The sequence below is a fragment of the Pinus tabuliformis genome, chromosome 6 (assembly GCF_031772625.1).
Source record: "Pinus tabuliformis cultivar Carrire ecotype Pingquan chromosome 6, CPIR1, whole genome shotgun sequence".
NCBI lineage: Eukaryota > Viridiplantae > Streptophyta > Pinopsida > Pinales > Pinaceae > Pinus > Pinus tabuliformis.
In genome coordinates, this window is record NC_142292.1 from 2,095,079,348 (window position 1) to 2,095,101,752 (window position 22,405).

Consider the following 22,405-nt stretch of genomic DNA (forward strand, 5'->3'; position numbering starts at 1 on the left):
AAGTGAATGAAAAACATCAAAGCTTGCAAGAAAAACAATGTTTATTTGTGCTTCTATTAACCAGGTTAGCCCAAATTTTTTTTTATCTTACTGTGTAAACAAATACAAATAAAAGTAGTGGACGAGAAGCAATGAAACATACCCTTATTGTGTGGTACATGGAAGCAGAATAGAGTCTTCCTGCCCCTGAGACCAATGAGACAACAGGCAAGGTGTGCCCTGCGAGGGAAACTACAGGTTCAAAGGTAAGTCAACGGTTGCTGAGTGTCGAACTTCACTTCTCCGCTCGTCCTCTTTTACTTGGTTTTCCGCGTTTTCTTCAGTTTCTATGTGTATTCCAAGTTTCTTTAAGGTTCTGCCTTACACCCTTTCGTTGCTCGCTCTTCCTCCTGGGCTTAACTCATTTAGCGAATTCTTGCTTCGCAATTTCACCCCAAATCTCCACTCTGGTCTTCGATTGGATTCAATGATCCTTTGTGGTTCCTCTATCAGTATTACGCCTCAACATACTTCAGAAATCTGCCTGCACTTTGTCACAAAACCTACGAGTTCAACACAGTAATTCAAACATTCATGAAATACTCTAACACAGTCAGGAACCAACATCTTCATATATTAATATAAAATCAAATATTACATCCTAGACACTTCGGTCTCATGCACACACAGGCCTGATTCTCCTCATTAGTGGCCTCTTCTCTGCCGTTAGGCTTACATATGTTTTTGTATAAACTGGGATTGGATTACTATGAAGGATGCGATCCCATCCTTTAACAAAAGCCTAAAGCTCGCTACATGCATACATATATGTGGCAGAATTATCCACTCTAGCTTTTTCTCTGTTTTAAAACAGAAAAGCCCCCTGTTTTGCTCAATGGTCCACATTTATTCTCCCTTTTATGCCTAAAATCTCTCCCTTGCTTCTAGGATCATGGAACTACTCATGTTTGCATTTATTTGTTTTAAGAGCATCTAATTAAATCACACTTAATGCCTAAATGTTGCACTAACTTGATATTTAGGAAAACTATTTCCTAAAATGCATGACCCCCTATGTCTACTATTTACATTGATTTTCCTTGGGCTGGATGCTTCCGCATCAGACTCGCAAGGTACAAAGTATTTACATTGATTTTCCTTGGGCTGGATGCTTCTGCATCAGACTCGCAAGGTACAAAGTATTCATGATCTCCTGATCATGTGTCTTCTGATCCTGATCTTCCTGGATCCCACACTTCGTTATGTAACTTTCCAGATGCTTTGTTCCCTTGTTGCTGCTGCATTTTTGCTATCTTTTGCTCCATTTATTCTTCTTGTCAATCAGGTTCAACTTCTGATTAATCTTGCTAGTTGTTGTTACCATTTTCCTCCATTTGAATTGCTTCATCATCTGCTGCCATATTTCTTCAATTTCTATGTCTAGCATATCTTTGGGCTGGTCCATCTTCTACTTCTTCTCTTTGTTTCAGGTTACTGTTGTTGTCTTCAATGCTGAATTTTCTTTTACTTGCTCCATTCTTTGGTTTATTTGCTCTTGCTTTACTTGCTGCCATTTTTGTTGCCTCCCTATCATCCTTACCCTCTTTCATGATTGTTCAGCATTTTCTCCAACAATTTAACATCTTTGTTCCATGGATTGACTTCTTCCATGAAGTCTTCTTCTTTCATCTTTACTTGGCTACTAGCCTGTGCCAAATCTCCTCCAGCAATTGCAATAAAACCTGGATTCACAAAACACTTGTTAAAATTAAAAACATGAGGCCTTGGTGCCTCTTCTTTCTTTGGCAACATTTCAGTTTGTTGCTCTATTTCCTCTTCCTCTGTCAGCATATCAGTATGTTGATTCGAATTCTCAACAGAATTCATGAGACTGTCCATTACTCTCTCTTCCACGCCATCTGTTCTAATGATGCCTTCCTATTCTTATCCATTTTAGTGAACTCCTCCTCCTTTAACCTGTTGTTGGTTATCTTTTCTTTGAAATTGTTTGATTCCTACCACATTTTTACCATCTTCAAACAATCTTTGCTCAATCTCTTTGATCACATACTCATACTCATTCATGTTGTTTAATGAACCTGCAAGCAAATTATTGCATCTTCTTGTCTCCATGCCTACTTGAGACATATCTTCTTCTTCAGAACTTGTAACTGCAGCTTCTGTTCTACCATCACGTTCTCTCATCAGTTTCTCCAGCAGTTTAATCTATTCTTCACACTTAGCAATCACTTCATCACAATGCTTTCTTCTTCCAGATTCATCCTTTACATGTTGTGTTACAGTATTAAAACATTGTCTTCCTTTGATCCTTGAAATCTCAAAGGTCTTTCTGTTGTAGCAAATCACTACTTCCCTCATTCAAGAGGCCTTCACCATCATACTCTGTTCTGTTGGAGTACTCCTTCAGACTTTCGATATCTTCAAAAACTTTCCATCCTCTTCAAAACACTCACTAACAAAGGAGTATTGTCTCATACAGGGATTCCAAATTCCTTTTCCCAAGGTTAAATCCTTTGCATAGGGTTCCTCCTTCTTAACATCTTTCAGTATATGTCCTTCTTTCCTATTGTCTGTCTCAACAGTTTCCATGGCTATCTCCATTGTGCTTATCATCATAGTGAATTGATGATCCTTTACTATGTTTTCAGCTAACATAGTCTCTTCCTCAAGTTTGCCTTCAATCCCTTGTTGTTTATCTCCTCTGAAGATATCTTCAAATGGATGTTTTTCTCCTGCAATATCTGCCATCATACACAAACTATCAGTTTTAAAAATATAAGACCCTATGGTCCCACTTGATGGTTCAGCCATCATATCTCCTTGTTATTCTAAATCATTCATATGATTCAGAAATTCTTCGATGGTCTCTTCTTCAATCTCCTCAAGCCCTTCACTTAGTTGCTTGACATCTTCCACAAGCTGTATATGAGATCGATCTACCTCATCTTCTTCCAGAACAGAATTTTGATTCTGCTGGTCTTTTTCCTTCTTTATGACAATATCAGCCAATTTTCCTTCACCTGCAAACATAAACAAATTTTTCAGATGTAAAACCATGTGACCCTTCGGCCTTACTTGAAGTTTTAGTCTTCGAGTCTTCATCTTCACTATCTCCCAAAAATTATCCTTGTTTTGGTTAACAAATGGATTCTTCCAATTCTAACTCAACTTCCTTGAGTTTTCCCTTCAACCACTTCACTTTCTTTTGTTGTAGCCTTCTCTGCATCTCATGCCATTCTACTGGCTTCTTCCTCAAGACCCTAGTCTCTGGCTTTCCTCAAGAATTCTCCTTAATGCATTGAGTTGTTCTTTTAATTCAGCAACCTCTTTGTCAATTTCCTCTTGACTCATCTTCTTCCCATTTGCCTTGGCATCCTTCTTCTCATATCTTCTGTTGTGGCTTCTCTCTAAACCTCTACTATGACTATCAGTAGTTATTTTCTTCTCTTCTTTCTTCATGAGCAATTTTTGCAACAAGCCCCTGCAATAGCTAGTCCTCTTGGCTGCAATCTTACCTCACTGAGCTCTCCTCACTCAGTATTTTGGTAAGAATGGGTCCTCTATCTGGAACCTCTTCTTGAGCAACACCTTTGCTCCTTCTAGGCTTCTGCAATCTCTCACTTTCTCTTGAGAACACTTCAACTATCCTCTCTGTCCAATCTCTTGTTGGATTTTTTTTTCCAGGTTCACTGCCACTTCTTCTTCAGAGTATTTTCCTAACTCTGTCTTCAAGAACACATCTGGTTCTTCTCTCACAGCTTCTCTTGTTGTCACCTATGCATTAGTATAAAAACACACATTCTTAATTTAAAATAGAACACATTACCTCGCTTCTAAGATCTCAGCATGATCTTATTTCACCATTCCAACTGTCCTTTGAATGGATTGTCCCTTGTTTTGTTTCCAAGTCCTCTTTCCTTCAAAACTTGTGCTAATCAATCTTGCTTTCTCTTTCTTTCAACGAATCCTCTGTTCCTGCTTACTCCAAGCCTTTGTTGGAACTGCTACAATCTCCCAGTGTAGTCTTTATCATTTAGCACATTACCTTTTCCTCTGTGCAAATTCCTTTTGGCAGAAATCTTCCCCGCTTTATTTCTTCTTTGACAGTAATTCTGCTTTGACCTCAATTCTGCTCCGATACCACTAATGGTGTAGGGTAACTACCCGACATATTAGCAAATTGATGCCGGGGTAACACCGCACCTACCCACAGTATGAATTTTACAAAAATGCATCTGTGACTGTCCCAGGTGTTTGACTCTACGATGGAGTCAAACCTTCAGACAATAAATGGTCAAGTGGCCCTCTTATAAGTTCCTTTTTATCGGAACTTCAATCACCTTGCCAGAGCTCTATCGGTCTTTAAACAATCCTCAAACCTTTATAACCCACAATCCACACACACACACACACAGATATATATATATATATATATATATATATAACCTTCCCTCTTCTAACTTTGGTTATATATGGTTTTATGTATAAGACCTTCTATCACGCTAATTCCCTTATAATTCAATTACAAGGGAAAACCCCACAAAAACATACCTTTCAACCTTTCATACAGACTCTGCACATTCCCCGAGGTTTAACCTCATCGCAAGGCCTTTGCATAATTCCACAATCTTTACACATATACACCATCCCTTCTATGACTCCGATCTCCTCTTATCGAAGCGATGGCACATGATTTTGTGTTAAAATGCTGTTATAGACATTTTTGCGCCTTACAGCTATAAGCATGAAATGTCCATAATCCAAGGGATCCAAAGTCCCTAAACATGTTGTTCCTACCCCTAGAGGAACAAGGCTAACAAACCACAACAATTCACAGAAGTTCTCCACCAGAAACTGCTCAAAAACAAGTCAATTCAGAATCAATTCAGAGGCTCCACTAGCTGCCTGCGTTGAAATGCAGAGGCTACACTGGCTAGTTGCATTGCAACGCAGGTAGAAGCACTACCAGGGTGCGCTGAGCGGGAAATGACAAATGGCAAGGTCCTTTGTGCGAGGTGTAAAGACTATGGAAGCTTCCAGAATCTTCCTCCATGACACTTGCCTTGATGAGTTCGACTAAGTGATGAGTAAGAGGCTCTTAGTCTCCAAGTGGAAGCAAGAACTGACAGAGAGAGAGGACACTAGTCAGATCTCAAGCTGACTCATCCTCTCTCCAAACATCTATATATGGATCTCTCCTCCATGAGATCTAGAGGCTGGAATTTTGTTATTGCAAAGAATTGTTGTTGGTTTGAGATTGGAATCATTGGGTGCTTAATGCTTTGAAGGGAGGTGAAGAAAGGATTTCATTCGCTGGGAGGTAGATGCTGGATTGGAACCCTCTTGGTTGTATCTTCTCCCGAACCTTGTTATTTCATCAATAAAGCTATCTTGGTTTCTCCTATATACTGATGTGTCTTTGATGTATGATTGCATTAGTATGTTTAGTTTATTTCTAATCCTGAACTAGTTATGAATATGAATCTATGTCTTTGTGTAGTGTTCCCTTCTTGTGATCTTGCAGGAACCTGTTGAAGCTGGGCGAGTGAGAAGGCAAGTAGCTGGGAACTCCCAAAGAGAAGAGAAACCGGATCGAGGGACAAACGGAAGACACCGGTTAGTCCATCCGTCTCTCTTCATTCTTAATTCATAAAGGAAGAATACTAGAATAGCTGTTTTTGTTTTTTGCTAAGGCACTGTCACACCTTAGGTGGATAGGATCGTCCTGCATAGGCATTTTTCCCCACAACAAATTGGCGACTCCACTGGGGAGATCTATTTAGTCATTTTATTTGTGTCTCTATCATTGTTTGTTTCATAGACTCAAGAGCAGCAATCGAACTGCATATGCTATTTTCAGATGCAAAGTAGACAGCTGCTGCTTTGATCCAATCACTGGATTTTGTCTATGATCTGAACAATGGACTCACAAATGATTTGATGATCCTTTGTGATAGATCTTAGCCCTCCTTCAAATCATCCCTTTGATTGTACCTTGCTTGTTACTTTTATTTGGCCTAAAACCGTAGATTAATCAGCAAACCGTGACCCAGAACCCAGAGAAGAACTCTCGTTTCTGCTCCAGCGCAGGCTCTGTGAAGAGACTCTTCATTTCAACACAGTTCCCGTGAAGGCTACCTGCGTTGCAATTCAGTTTCTCTGTTGTACAGGTGTGCTGATCCAGCTTAGCCTTGTGCAGCTGGGGTTCTCTGCTCTGTTTTGCCTTGTTCTGATCTCTGATTTCTACAGCCTGTAACCAGCATAGGTACCTGTCTGATAACCCCTTTTCTCTGCTTTAATTCCGCCTCCTTTTGTACAAAAAGACTGTGAGTGTTTTTATGTGTTTGTGGCGTCATTTACAATTTTCCTTTGCAAGAGTGAAATAGTCATCCTGTAGCCCTTGATTCAGATCTGTTAATTGTGATCTTAGGAGAGAGTTCATTGGCTGTTTACAGTTGATTATATGTTTACTTTTGCTTTTGGTTTGAGTTTGTCTCTTTTAAGTGTCGAAACAAGTGTTCATTTCGAAAGTCGTAAAGTGTTGTATTCTCTTCTACCCTTTCTGATTTCGAAAAAGTAAACTTGTTTGTATTTGTCATTTAAAAGCAAATTCAAAGTTGTACAAAAAGCTTTCTTTTACGGCATCAATATTAAGAGAGCGGAAAACAAACACCTGCATTGTGCATATTGCATCTTGATAGTTTGCATGCTTGATTTAGGAAAAGTGCATTTAGAGTGCACTGATTGCTCTTTGAGAAAAGATGGTGTCTTTCTTTTCCCTTTGTAGCTAGGATTTTCATTGTTGAAAAGAGAAAATTTGCTTATCATCTTTTAGATTGCATTTAGGAGTTGTATTTACATCTCGTGGTGAACCTCAAAAGGCAAACTTCTAAGAAAGATCAACATAAAATAAACTGAATGAACTTAATAACACTTTGTAACATAACGCACAACATAGAGGTCTAGGCTAGAGACGTGTTCCGGCGTCGTAAAACCTGGTATCTGTTGGCCTCGCTAATGGTTGGGTGATTCCTCCTGAGGGACCAAAAGTGCCAGTACGGATTGTGCTCTCACGTACCGTCGCGTATATATTGGGAGACCCCTATAGGCTTAAAACCTTTATCCTTAGGAAGCCGTGTCGACCGCCCTACTGATCGCAATGCACCAAACACAGCATTCGGGAAGATTGACTGCCGTACCGTAAAACGTATTCTGCAGTTTTGTGATTGGTTTAGCACACCCTCTACCTAGATCTCCAGAGCAGTTCCTTTTGGCCTTTTTCAGACTCTATAATAGAAAAAGTCCATCCGAGCATTTGTCACTTCGGGCTTGTTAAAACATCGAAGGCGACTAGAGTCATCTTTTGTTTTTTCTCGACTCTTTAAAATTGAAAAAACAAGTTGCGTCTAAAGCGTCATTAAAATTTATTTTAACGGAATAATAAATCACCCTTATTCCCGCGTTGATCTTTCAGTTGAGAAAATGGAGCCCTCCAACCAAGCAATTCCCCTTGGTGGAAGTCCTAGTCCCTTCTCCTCTTGGGGAGATGTTGGAGCGCCCCATATGGCCACATTGTCGCTTCCAAGACTGACAATCGGCTTGCCTGTCTGGCTCTTCTCAACTAATGTTGTTCAAAACACCACTATTCCTGAACAATCGAATCAGCAGTTAGACTAGTCCAGAGCTGCCCACCAGCCTTCCACTTCCTCTAACTCTTCCTCTCCTCCTTCCTCTCCGCTTGATGGAGCTGGCAAAACCAAAAGCCAAGCTCCTAAGGAGAAGAAGGAAAAGAAGAAGAAAGAGAAGAAGAAGAAGGAGCCAAAAGCGACTGGGGGCAAGCGAATGGCGTCTAATGAAAATCCACACACTGCACTGACCAGGCCTAAATCGCCATGTGTCATATGCAAGGGAGACCACTTTCACAGAGATTGTCCTTGCATCCCTCAGATACTAAGGGACTGGTCTCCCCGATTGCACAATTCGGTGGCGTCAACCTCTGATAGCCATGTTGACAGCACACCGTCAACTAGTGAAAGTGAAGCCACAAGACAGAGAGGGAAAGCTAGATTTCCCTGCAAACTGTGTGAAGGCGACCATGCCATCCACAGTTGTCCCTTCTTAGACGAGGCTAAAAGAGTTTTGGAAGATCGCCCGGTTTTACCAGCGCGACTTCCTCCTGTATATCAAAAGCTCCTGCCAAGTCCTTCACCAGTTGAGAACCCGGCTGGCCCGCTCAGGTGGTCAGCCGAAGCACCTATCATTGAGGATGAACCGTCCGAATCCATACCTGACGAAAGTCAAAAGGTCGAGGCGGCAGTTGACCCAGTCTTGCCTTCAGAGGTTCTATCTTCGAATGATACCATCACAGAAGAGAATAAAGACGACACCGTCCAAATTCTCTTCATCAACACAGACTCCGACGAACAAGGGGGCAATTTGCCCATTCCTTTATCGCAGGAAGGAACTTCGTCAGAGTCATACCCGGTCGTATATTCGGTCCCACCACCAAGCAACCTAGTTGTATCCTTCGATTGGAACCAACTAGGCGGACCCCGGTTGCCAGCAAGCGTACCATTCAAAATTATCGTTCAAATATACAGAATGGTAATGGCTGGCACCATCATTGATGAGGGGGCATCTGTGAGTATCCTTTCCTCTATTGCTTGGAAAGCGTTTGGTTCGCCAGCGCTTTTGCCTGAAATGAGAAATCTAACAAGCTTTGATAAAGGAACCAGTCGACCTTTAGGGATTCTTCCCAATGTGCCAATAGCATTAAAAGGGAAGACCGTTCAAATGAACATGATGGTCGTTCAAGGACCCTTGGATTATAACCTACTCCTTGGACAAGACTATATATATTGCATGGGAGCCATCGTCTCCTCACTCTTTAGAGTAATGTGTTTTCCGCATGAAGGAAGAATGGTCAAGCTCGTGGACCAACTTTCATTCCCCGGATCACGCATCGCAAATAGTCATATACCATCTCTAAATGGTCTCTTCACTCAAGAAATGTCTCAACCCACGGTCCGTCCTCCTGATGAGCGCGAGTAATCCGGGAGGATATGACTGGAACCCAGGGAGCATGCGTCCTGGTCTGCTTCGGCAGGAAAACTTTGGGTATAGAGTAGGTTTCCGCGGGAGAATATGACTAGTCTGTACCCCGTCCGTGGTTGGAAGAGGGGTTATTCTAGAATAAGATTCTGTTGTCAAAGTTATGTGTTTGGCGCTCACCTTTGTCTATTTCAGTAGACATCGCCGAAGAAGTGTTTTGTTTGGGGTGCAAATAGAACAATCTTTGGGTAACCTGAAAGAGGTAGGCCTCTCTCGATAGAACAAATGTTTTGGCGGATGATGAAGTAGGGGTAACCTTGAAACTCTGTTTTATGCCTGGGGGCATGCAAACCTTTTTGAGTGCAAGCAAGGGGCGGCTATTTATTTTTTAAATTTTTAGGTCTTCCCTTTAAACCTGTAGGTCTAACCCTTTAAACTCGTAGGATTAGTCGTTTCCGAACTTGCATAAAGAAAGGATCCGGAGCAAAGCTTTGTAAGATGAAGCTCCATAAAAAATAGAATCTTAATGAGACATTCTTATCATATGACTGGATTAATCGAGCAGTTTTAGCACACAGTTCATGCTCGTTAAAAAATAAACGCAAGATCCGAGCAGTTTTAGCGCATAGTTCATGCTCGTTAAAAAATAAACATAAGATCGAGCAAATGTTTCCACCCGCGTTGATCCGGATTTAAGCAGGAACGCAATAGATTACAGAGATAACCATAAATACAGAGATGCGATAACCATAAAAACAGAGATGCAACAGAAATAATAATATGCGATAACCATAAAAACAGAGATGCCGCGGAAATAATACTTCATTTCATTAATGGAGAATACTGAAATATGCTTACAAATAGAAATAACCCAGCTAGGGCGATGGTAGCTTATCTCTGAGAAGAGATGTGTCAGCTACATGCCTCTGAACTGTTTTGAACTGTGTTACAATGAGGCCCGAGGGCCTATTTATTGTTGAGAAACAATGGAAAACCCTTCACATTCCAAAACCTAACCCTAGAAGATGAAACGCCAAATTGTGGGCCCCGTTTTTGGGTAAGTTGGTACATCAACTTCCCGGGGTCGCGAATTGGTCATACTATCTCCGTTTGACGTGCATGATAGCCCGTTGGAAAGATCTCTCCGAGGACTACGACGGAAAAGACGATTTTAAACATAAAAATCGCTGGCGTGGATTTCCCAAAAAACGTCGTTTAGGGCCTCAAAACGGCTCCGGAAGTTTAAGACCCGAAAAACTGCTAAAAATAGTAAACTGTGCTATAATTAAGGAAACTGATAAAAATTGTAAGAAGCACTAGAGGGGATCCAAGTGGAATTAGCGGGTGGCCACCAATATCCACCTGGATCACGCGTTTAAGCTCGTTAAAAAATGAACTACTCCGGTAAATAACCACCGTGAACGTAATATCATCAGTCATTAAAGCCTTGGTCATGTTTGCCCATCACCTCCACTTTTCCATTGGCCGATCATTCACCTCCATATGATTGTTTACACATTTTGAGGAACAACTGCGAAGAGTGATTTCACTAGCCATCCTTGTGACACTGCCGTGATTTGGAAATTCCAATCCTTCCCTGGAATCAGCTGCTAACCTTTTTTATCACTCGTTCCTCAAAAGACGAGTCTTCTTTAAGCTCTTTTCATCTGACTCGTGAAATATGAAAAGATTGCTGAGTTTTGGCCTTCCAGCTCGATAAAGTGACCAGAAGAGCTATCCCTCCTCTAGATTTTAATCTTTTTGGACCTGAGGGATTATTGCACAAAAAGATCGAGCACTTGTTTTATTCGGCTCGTTAAAGATATCGAAAATCCATCCCTTCTGTATGGTTTTATACTTTTTCGGACTTAAGGGATTAGATGACGAAAAAGGACTTTTGGAGTTAACTTTATGTACCTTTTCAAACTCTCTAAAAATGAAAAGGACCGAGTTATCCTTGTCGTTAGACTCGTTAAATGCATGAAATAGCGACAAACTTGTCTTTAGACGAGAACGAGTTTCACTATCGCTAGGCTCGTTAAAACATAGCGATGGGCTTGCCCGAAGGGCAAGTTATAGAACAAGCATATGTTATCCTCCTCAAGCTTGACAAAAATAAAGAGGTACTGGTCAGCAATGACTGGGGAAAAATTGGGAGAAACTCAAGAAAACTTTGATGGTAGCAAGTCGCTCTTGAACATGACACTTTTACTCCGTACCACAATCGGGTTGGGTTGTTTCATTCACCGGTCACATCACCATGGTCTCGCCATACCATCCATATTTGGGGTAATGCTACCGATCCATCGCATAAGTGTCGCCATATGTTCAAGAGAAGTCACCTGTGTCCCATCCACTACCATACATTATACTCTTTCATGACCGCCACCCTGAATCATATGTCATCAGATCGTTTTCACCTCCATCAAAATCATTAGCTCCGTTCCGTGTCATCGATGTGGGATTCATTAAGGCCCTCCTTTGACGGATCACTTCTTGTCGACATCAGCTCATTATCCAAGAAGTTGATCTAGGAACACCCCCTTCAGTACTTTGAAGCTTGCATGCCTCAATGGCAAGTTTTTCACTTCCGGCGACAGGTATACATCAATGACCTTCGACCGAAAGATTTTGCGTGGTGTTCAACGCCAAGTCCTCTATTCACACCACGTGAATTGTACTGCAGTACCTTGAGGGTCATCTTCGTTATCGGTGATTCCTCTCGCGCTTGTTAACAGTTTACATCATTGACTGGTAATCAAGCGATGTCTTTCCATGTTCGACTTAAGAGCAATTCTCACATGGATCGACTTGTACTTAGAGTGAAGATCGGACGAGATTGAAGACCCCGGATTTAGTTTCATCCATCCGGGCTGCGATATATATTCAGAAAATAAAGACATAGAAATGTACAGCTTTACAACACAGATAATCATCCTACCAAAAGGATGATGGCTCTATCAGAATCATCAGTCTATCATCAGACGATTGTCTGTTATATGTACATGAAAATGAATTTATAAAGCTGAGCATGGGAATGCCTGCCTCAGCTAGATCGTGAAAAAAGTACGAAAATAATGTATTGTATTGTATTGTATTACAGGTCTCCTCCCAGCATTGAAAGAACTTCGGATCCTCCTAATAAATCATTTCACCCGATAAACGGCCTCATACTTTAGGGGGCAACTGTTATAGACATTTTTGTGCCTTACAGCTATAAGCATGAAATGTCCATAATCCAAGGGATCCAAAGTCCCTAAACATGTTGTTCCTACCCCTAGAGGAACAAGGCTAACAAACCACAACAATTCACAGAAGTTCTCCACCAGAAACTGCTCAAAAACAAGTCAATTCAGAATCAATTCAGAGGCTCCACTAGCTGCCTGCGTTGAAATGCAGAGGCTACACTGGCTAGTTGCATTGCAACGCAAGTAGAAGCACTACCAGGGTGCGCTGAGTGGGAAATGACAAATGGCAGGGTCCTTTGTGCGAGGTGTAAAGACTATGGAAGCTTCCAGAATCTTCCTCCATGACACTTGCCTTGATGAGTTCAACTAAGTGATGAGTAAGAGGCTCTTAGTCTCCAAGTGGAAGCAAGAACTGACAGAGAGAGAGGACACTAGTCAGATCTCAAGCTGACTCATCCTCTCTCCAAACATCTATATATGGATCTCTCCTCCATGAGATCTAGAGGCTGGAATTTTGTTATTGCAAAGAATTGCTGTTGGTTTGAGATTGGAATCATTGGGTGCTTAATGCTTTGAAGGGAGGTGAAGAAAGGATTTCATTTGCTGGGAGGTAGATGCTGGATTGGAACCCTCTTGGTTGTATCTTCTCCTGAACCTTGTTATTTCATCAACAAAGCTATCTTGGTTTCTCCTATATACTGCTGTGTCTTTGATGTATGATTGCATTAGTATGTTTAGTTTATTTCTAATCCTGAACTAGTTATGAATATGAATCTATGTCTTTGTGTAGTGTTCCCTTCTTGTGATCTTGCAGGAACCTATTGAAGCTGGGCGAGTGAGAAGGCAAGTAGCTGGGAACTCCCAAAGAGAAGAGAAACCGGATCGAGGGACAAACGGAAGACACCGGTTAGTCCATCTGTCTCTCTTCATTCTTAATTCATAAAGGAAGAATACTAGAATAGTTGTTTCTGTTTGTTGCTAAGGCACTGTCACACCTTAGGTGGATAGGATCGTCCTGCATAGGCATTTTTCCCCACAACAAATGCCCCACCATATAACTATCAGAATATTAATCAATTGGGAATACAAAGGAATTCCCGCTCCAATCGCATACACCAGATTTCAAATTCATTACAACCACGACTATAATATCATCGGGTCCGTTCACCGCTGTTCCCGCACTATTTCTCCAATCTCCGCCAACTCCGAAGCCCGATCGCCGATATGCCCCGACGCCAATCGTCGATATATCACTATCGACAATATCGCAACATCCATACGCCGCTTACCCTTGGCACCTCCGATTGCCAATATGCGATTAAATTGCGACCATTGATCTGTCCACGATCCAACGGTCCACGATTAATCACTACTCACTCTTATTCCGATAACTTTAAAGGGACTCTCGCCGATGCGATTAATTCTCAACCATTGATCTAACTTGTCCAACGGTTACTGAGTGTCGATCTTCACTTCTCCGCTCGTCCTCTTTTACTTGGTTTTCTGCGTTTTCTTTAGTTTCTCTGTGTATTCCGAGTTTCTTTGAGGTTCTACCTTAAGCCCTTTCCCTGCTCGCTCTTCCTCTTGGGCTTAACTCCTTTAACGAATTCTTGCTTCGCAATTTCACCCCAAATCTCCACTCTGGTCTTCGATTGGATTCAATGATCCTTTGTGGTTCCTCTATCAGTATTACGCCTCAGTGTACTTCAAAACTCTACCTGCACTCTGTCATAGAACCTACAAGTTCAACACAGTGATTCAAACATTCATGAAATACTCTTCAATACTCTGACACAGTCAGGAACCAACATCTGCATATACTAATATAAAAGTAAAGATTACATCCGAGAGACTTCCGTCTCATGCACACGCACAGGCCTGATTCTCCTCATTAGTGGCCTCTTCTCTGCCCGTAGGCTTACATATGTTTTTGTAGAAATTGGGATTGGATTACTATGAAGGACCTAATCCGATCCTTTAACAAAAGACTAAGGCTCGCTACACGCATACATATATGTGGCAGACTTATCCACTCTAGCTTTTTCTCTGTTTTAAAACAGAAAAGCCCCCTGTTTTGCTCAATGGTCCACATTTATTCTCCCTTTTATGCCTAAAAGCTCTCCCTTGCTCCTAGGATCATGGAACTACTCATGTTCTCATTTATTTGTTTTGAGAGCATCTAATTAAATCACACTTAAGGCCTAAATGTTGCACTAACTTGATACTTAGGAAAATTATTTCCTAAAATGCATGGCCCCTTATGTCTACTATTTACAATGATTTTCCTTGGGCTGAATGCTCTCGCATCATTATGGTTGACTAAAGCTAATTGTGGTTAATCATGTTTGAGGGTTGACCATGATTGACTATCATTCACTAAGGGTGACCATGGTTCACTATGGTTAATAGTGGTTGACTATGGCTAACCTATGTTTAACTATGGCCAACCATGGTGATCGTCAACTATGGTTGACCATGATTAACTATGGATAATCATGGTCAAATACAATCAATCATGGGAAACCATAGTTAACTATAGGTAACAATAGTTTTCTATGGTGAAACATAGTCAATCGCAATCACCATAATTGACCATGGTTGAACATGCTTGACTATGACCATGGATGACAATGGTTGACTAAGGACGACCTTGGTTGCATATAGTTTACTACAGTTGACTGTGCATGGTTTTAAAGTCGTTTGATAGGCAAATTCAAACAATATGTTGACCATCATAAGCCCTAGTCAGTCATAATTAAAAATATTTAACTATTTTCAATAATAGTCAGTTTGTCTTAAGAAGATAGACTATCGAAAGTTTCCATGAGGTTGGCCACCTTCGTGAGGATTGTTAGCTTCCTCTGTTGTAGTATGCTGCTTCTCAGAGGAGGAAACAATGAGAAAATAAGGTCTCATCCCTGCTAGACCCTTCTCCCTCCAATCTAGGTGATCCCGTTGTCACTACCCCTCCTTTTGACGGTGGTTCAACTACTATAGAAGGTTACGCGTCAACTAATTATTTATGTATGTCACTATCTTCCCTGCCCTTCAGTTCCACTTTTCCCCTTGATGGCAATTCCTCTCACTCGGTCCCCTCTTCTGTCCTTGCCCCCCTCTAAAATCATCCCTTCCCTTTCCTAACCTCACTCCTTCCCCCTCACCCCTTGGGAAACATCCCTTGGTCCCTGACTCCATCATATCCTCACCCTCTCACTCCTCCCCTTCTTCTACCCCCTCCATCCCTCCCTCAACTCCATTGAGGATAAAAAAACCCTATTCCCTTCACACTCGATCCAAGTCTCTGGAGAAACTTCCTTCTAGTAGAGGCCTTGCCTCAAACCCTCTAGTCACAAATTTGGTTGGTCGCAAGTCCAACCTCCATAAAACCCAAGCAATTGCGTTAATTGAAATAAACAAGGGAAAACATGTTCCCATATCCAGGGCCCTTAGAGCAGGAAAATCCCTTCCCTCTCGGTCTAAATGGATATACTATATTTAAATGCTTGAGGGTAAGGGAGTTCCCATACATTGTTAGCACTCACAAGATTGGTCGCTTCTCCCAAGCCGGCATCATTCTCATTCAGGAAATAATGTACTTGGGAGACAAAGAAAGGATATCCCTAGAGGTGTTCTTAAAGGACTAGTCTTTAAGTCATTTGGATGATGATCGTCATTCTGGAGGTCTCATATCAAGAAGAAGTCTTCATTACTCTGTAATTTCTTCCTCTCTTTTACCTTTTGCAATTCTTATGAAATTGAAATTTAAAGATCTCAATTATTATATTTCAGTTTATAATGTATAAGGGCCCTACATTGATTGCACCTTGAGGGAGGATATGGTCATGGGTAGTGCCTTCTCAGATCTTGACACAATTTTGGGTGGTGACTCGAGAAGTTTGGTGTCCAAATCCATGGCAGGATCCCCATAGTGCTTTCTTTTGGGATTTTCTTTCTTGTCACATCTTAATTGAAATCAAGTCTATCGAGTTGATTCCAACATAGAGGAATGGATGATTCGATGGTGGTGAAGTAGCAAAGCTTGTCGATCAATTCCTCATCTCTGAGGAGCTATGGAACTTCGGATATGCCCTAAAATATTTTGTTGAATATGGGGAAACATTTGACCACAAGCCCATATTAGTTCATATCATTCTTAGGGGTAATAACAATTCCTAGACTCTTTGTTGCAATCGCACATGGATACAAGAGGAGGACTATCACACACTTATTCATTGTATGTGGAGACACTTGACTCCTCATGAGGATTCATCATATATGGCACAATTCATAAAAATCCTTCGTTCTCTTAAAATGATTTCTTGTGCTTGGGCCAAGGCTCATCAAGCCAAACTGGTCAAACAACTAGAGGTCGAAGTAGAGCTCTCAAATATTCACTATACTCTTGATTTTGGCCCAATCTCTTCGACGTCTCCATAGGAGCTTCACTCTATTTAAGAAAGAAGACATACCCTAATTATGTTGGAAGAATGGCATTGGCATCTTAAAAGTCGTGCATTTTGGCTTGAATCTGGTGACAACAATACCAAGTTCTTTCATCAGTTCATAAACTATAATAATAAAAGGAATACCAAATGGGAGATAGAATTGGAGGATGATTCCACAGTGCACTCCTTCAAGGACAAAGTAGAGGTCGGTGCTCAATACTTCCATTCACTCTTTCAAACATCTCCAGTATGCACAATTCCAAACATTCTATAGGTGATTTACCCCCCCCCCCCATTTGTTAATGAGGAAATGGATGCCTCTCTTACTTAGGAAGTAATAAAATCAGAGATTCTTGCTACTTTGCATTCTATGAAAAAAAAAAAGTGTCTTAAGTAAGATGGGTTTCTGGCAGAATTCTATTTGGGATTCCTTGATTTATTAAAGGATGATCTACTCAAGGTCGTTAAGGAATCTAACGAACAAGGCAAGTTATTGGGCTCAATAAATGAAACATTCATATGTATTATCCCTAAGACACGCGAAGGTTCTTCATTAAAAGATTATCACCCAATAGCTTGATGTAATGTACCATGCAAACCTATATCAAAGATAATTTCAAGAAGGCTTAAGCATATCATAAGCTTGTTTATATTGCAAGAACAATTTTCCTTTTTTTTACAAAATTGGAATATTCTAGATGTTGTCGCTATTGCACGAGAGGTGATACATTTTACAAAATTTTCCAAATCTAGAGTTATCTTTCTTGAGCTAGACCTATCAAAATCCTTTGACAGGGTGGACTAGACATTCATTAGACTCCCCATTCAAATGGACATGCCACTCACCGTTGTTAATTGGATCACGGGTTGCATCCAGTTTGTCTCCTTTGCATTCCCGAAGAACAATGCTCCTAGATTCTTCTCAACAACTAGAGGGTTCTGTCTAGGATTCCCTTTCTCTCCACTACTCTTTCTGCTTGTCACTGAAGTTCACAACAAACTAATGGAGGCGCATAATTCTTGAGGTGACATTAAAGGTATACTCTTCTTTGAATTTTTTCAAGTTTCACATCCCCTTTTTGTTGATGATGTCCTCATATGCCTACAAGGCACTCAAAGGAACATTTATGCATTGGAAATTATTCTTGATACCTATAAATCCATTGGTATGTTAATTAAAACTAAGAAATCCGCTCTGATCTGCCACGAAATCTCGGGCTCGTTATGGCTCTTGTCTATTCATACATTCCAATTCCCCATTAAATCACTAGAGGAGGGCCTCAAAGATCTTTGGTTCTACTTAAAACACAATAAATACAGAAAGGTTAACTGGTAATGGCTCATTAAGAAAGGTGAAGCTGGAATTTTAGTTTGGACTCATCGTCTCCTTTCTCATGGTGGCGGCGCGGTTCTCTTAGAGTATGTTTTAGAAAACATTCTTGTCTACTGACTATCTATATCCTATGTTCTTAAGGGCATCCTTAATTGTATTCATTGACCTGTGGTATGGAGCCAATGAAGACTATTTTTTAGCCCCCCCCTTATTATAAAGGCTAATGGCAACAAACATTTTCCGCTTATTTGATGTTGCAATACAATCTCCTCAAGTTTGTGGCATAACAAGATGGAAATCAGCCCAATATTTAAGATTCCAAGGTGATCTTGCAGTGGAATGGGATCAATATATACACTTGCTCTACCATAATTTCATCTCTCTCAAGCTAAATATCCTGGAATCACTTTGTTGTTCCAGAAATCCTATGTCTAGAGATTTCACAACTAAGCTAGGATACAAGTAATGAATTGAAGATGTTTTTGAGGGTCCTAAACAATGGTGATGGAAAGCCATATTGAAACTCAATGCTCCTTTAAAATCCAAAATATCAACCAAGTTAGTAATCAACAACAAACTAGTCACTTGGGAAGCACTCTCCTCTCGTCGATGGCGGTGTCCAAGCTGATGTACGCTATGCAAATCTCAGATAGAGTCTGCACTTCACCTTTTCGTCAAATGTTCCTTTGTTTCTCAGGTATATACTTTGATCTGCACATAGTTTCCTCCTAAAGCTCATTGGAATTCCCCTTCTCTTGAAGGCAACATTAGAAAAGGGCTCCTAGATAAATGAGTGAGCTCTTTGACTAATTTGCATTGCTTTCTATTAGATAGTATTTGGTGTGCTTGTAATTTCTAGACTATTCCAAAAGAAGGAGATTTCTTGTGATATATGTGTCGTGAGAATCATTTAATCTGCAAAGGAATTCAAGTCTGATAAGAAAACTACGTCTCAGCGCGCTACACAAATTCAATATCTTGACTATGATATCCCTTGGGGATATTTTGATGGCACGAGTCAAGGAGATCCTCCTCACTATGGCGTTGGTGTTGTCATTTATTTTAATCAAACACATTTTGTATACAACACATACTTGCCAGGCAGAGGCTCCAACAATAACGCTGCATCTATTGGGCTTTATCTTCTTCTTGAAATACAAAACATGAAAAACATCTCTAGGCTTCAAGTTCTCGATGACTCTAGGTTGGTCATCAACTGGGCCACTGTTCAAAATACAGGATTTGAACACATTCAACAAGATATTCAACATTTAACATCCACTTTTGAGTGGATTACTTTCAACAATATTTTGTGAGAACTAAGCATGGAAGCATATGCCCTCTCCAAAGAAGCACTGGATATATGAATACAACATTAGGGAAGAAATCAATGCCAGGGGGTTCTAGTTGTAACTCCTCCACTCAAGTTACCTTCCTTTCCTGCATTTTGTTGTCTAGTTTTCTAGACATATCCCCCATCTTCGACAAAGATTTTAGAGGATCTAAAGAAGACATGAGATAGAAAAAAATAGGATGTAAAGGAAAATGAGGTTTTTTGAAAATAGGGATGCAAGTGAAGGATGAATCTTCTTACCAAGTCCTCCGAGGATAACAAATTTAATGCACTGAAATGTATATATTATTATATTTATGAATATATAAGTTTTTTTTCTTTGAAAAAAATATTAATTTGTTAAAATTAACGCTATATTAAATTGGTTGTAGTTATATATGTATGGTCCACCATTAGAAAGCTTTGTGAATCATAATTTAAAGATATTAATCATAATTAATTAAAGTCACCCATTATCAACATATATAAACTAAAACAATTTAACCATAAGCCATAATTTCAACATATTAATCATAATTAATTAATTAAAGTCAACCATTATGAACATATTTAAACATGAAACATAATTTAAACATATTAATCATAATTAGTTAAAGCCAACTATTATCAATACATAACCTATAAATAATATAACCATAAACTAAACAATATATAAATTATATTAAGGTCTATTTTATTAATAAATATATTCCATGCTAAAATAGAGTATTAAATTGTACTAAAAATATCTTTGCCATCTTTATATACATACACACACACACCTCGCTTTAGTTGTCCGTCATAATAATGTATATTTCTCAAGTTTTTCCAATGCAACTCATCTATGTTTCTCTTTGTGATAATGAATTTCAAATAAATACTCACCCTTTCACAAATTTAAGGGAAACTATATATGGTTATGTACATCCCATTGTCTTGTATGTCGAAACCAGCCACTTGAAAAATGTATAATTGCTCTTGAATTCGCTCTCCTATATATAAATTGACATTTCCCAACAGTTGTCGAATCTGAGGCATATTGAGGACATCCATATAGCATAATGGCATGCCACAAATAGTCTAAAACATGATCAACCTAAGGCAATGAAATGAAGAGGCTTATGAAGTTGACATATATATTTATATAATGACCGACCAAAGTACCAATGCAACATCCCTACTTTTATAAAAATAATTATAATACGATCCAACCTTATATCAATAAAAAATTCTCGAATTATAAAAAATTGAATGGAAATGGCTCACATTGAAATAACCCAATTTACAAAGAAAGTTAAACAAGTAAACAAGTTCTTTTACTTATTTAATATTTATTATGATTAAATATTTTGTAAGGATAATATTTATGGTCTTTTTGGAGTTTATTTTAAATGTCAATTTATAATGTTCTATAAATAACCATTTTTGCAATGATAATTTTTGCATTCTATTATTAATAAGCTTAATTGTTTTTGAAAGGTAATTTTGGTCAAATGCTTTTGTTTTAATACTGGTATTAACATTAAAAAAAAAAAATCCGAGAACATCTACTATAGCATAAAAGATAAAAGAGACAAATAATAGATCCTAAACATTAGGGGAATTGTGTGAAAACCTAACCAACTCCATGTCTAAAATCCGCTCATGAAGGAACAAAGCAAATGTAGCCAACTGGAAACAGAAGACAAAGAGCAACAAAAAGTGACAACCCCATCAAACCAAAAACGCTAAGACCTAGACACAGGAAACCAAATTGAAAATGGAACAAAAAGAATTACTATATTTCTGAATCCAAATCTGAATTGTGTTTATATCATTTGCAATTTTGAATTGAGTTCATACTCAATTAAACACAATTCAAATTAAATTTAGTTAATACTAAATTCAAGTTCGCAAATGATATAAACATAATTCAAATTTGGATTCAGAAATATAGTAATTCATAAATGAAATTCATTGATGTAAATTCAACCTTCTTCATTTAAAATATAAATAGTACGAAGCAAATTAGTAGATATTTAAGTATGGAACAATAAATTGGAATTGCTCAAATGTCAAGACTCTATTTATTTTGATTGTCTTTATTTCTAATACTTTTAAATTAAAATTATTTATATTTTTTGAGGCTTTTATTTGACTATTTATTAATTAACCTATAGTTTTTAATTATTAAGTTTTGATTTTCTTTATTTCTAATACTTTTAAATAATATTATTTATATTTTTGAGGCTTTTCAGGGTCATTATCAATTAACTTATAGTTTTTAAATTATTAGGTCCTTAATTTATATTTTTAAGAATTAAAATATTATAATTATTTTTGACCCCTGTACTTGAGTCAAACAAGCCGTTAGAGATGATAGATGTTGGAGGCTCAGCTCAGACTATTTAACATGAGGAGCTAGATCTGTTTCTTCAACTTGTCCTGACGATGAACCACACTAGTTGGTTCGAAACGCGTCGACAATTGAAATTCTATGTGATATGCGCCGAAATCTTTCTCTAACTTGATATGGATCACAAAAGCCTAAACTCTATTGTCAAGACTCTATCTAGTGCCATCAACCTCTAGAGTTGAGGCTCAAAAGCTAAAACTGAAAATTCACAACAGACAATGAAACAAAATGAGCATCGACGAGGCCATTAGCTACTACTCTACATCCATGTACTACATTTAGCTTGAACTTTGCATGTGAAACATGAGTTGAAGATAGATTTTAGTCTTTAGAAGGCTTTGTGCCTTCTTCTTTTTTAGGGCTATAGGCAAAAAATCATGGTGGGGGGCAGGAAAAGCCTATAAGAACCTGTTTTTGGGAAATGCACTCCACACATAGGAAAAATGTTTCCTTATGTGTTTCCCCATGTTTCCTAAAAAATGGGGACATGGAGAAATGCTTCCCTAACCACCCACAAGTCCCTAGATTATGGGAGGCGCGTGGGTGCCCTAGACCCTAGCGACGACATCCACATGAACACTAAAAAATTTCCCTGGTGATGAACAAATTGCTAGTGATATCTCCTCTTTGTGTTCTTTGTATTTTTGTAGCTTTTTGAAT

The 22,405-nt window shown here is 39.2% G+C and overlaps 1 protein-coding gene across 6 annotated transcripts in view; it reads right to left on the bottom strand.

Moving 5' to 3' along the window:
- Nucleotides 1-22,405, bottom strand: part of LOC149267604 (zinc finger CCCH domain-containing protein 48-like) — a 29,416-nt gene that overhangs the window by 3,647 nt on the left and 3,364 nt on the right. The window contains exon 1 of one of the 6 annotated variants that reach the window (XM_089433664.1): nucleotides 143-4,365. The exons of 1 other annotated variant lie outside the window; for it this stretch is intronic. Coding sequence is in view for 1 of the 5 variants with exons in the window: in XM_089433653.1 (XP_089289779.1) it covers nucleotides 143-160 (18 nt within the window). In the remaining 4 variants the exon portion in view is untranslated. Of the gene's footprint in view, nucleotides 1-142; nucleotides 4,366-22,405 lie in introns of those variants that run through there. 4 more of the 6 variants (XM_089433675.1, XM_089433659.1, XM_089433668.1 and 1 more) reach the window with 4 other exon arrangements.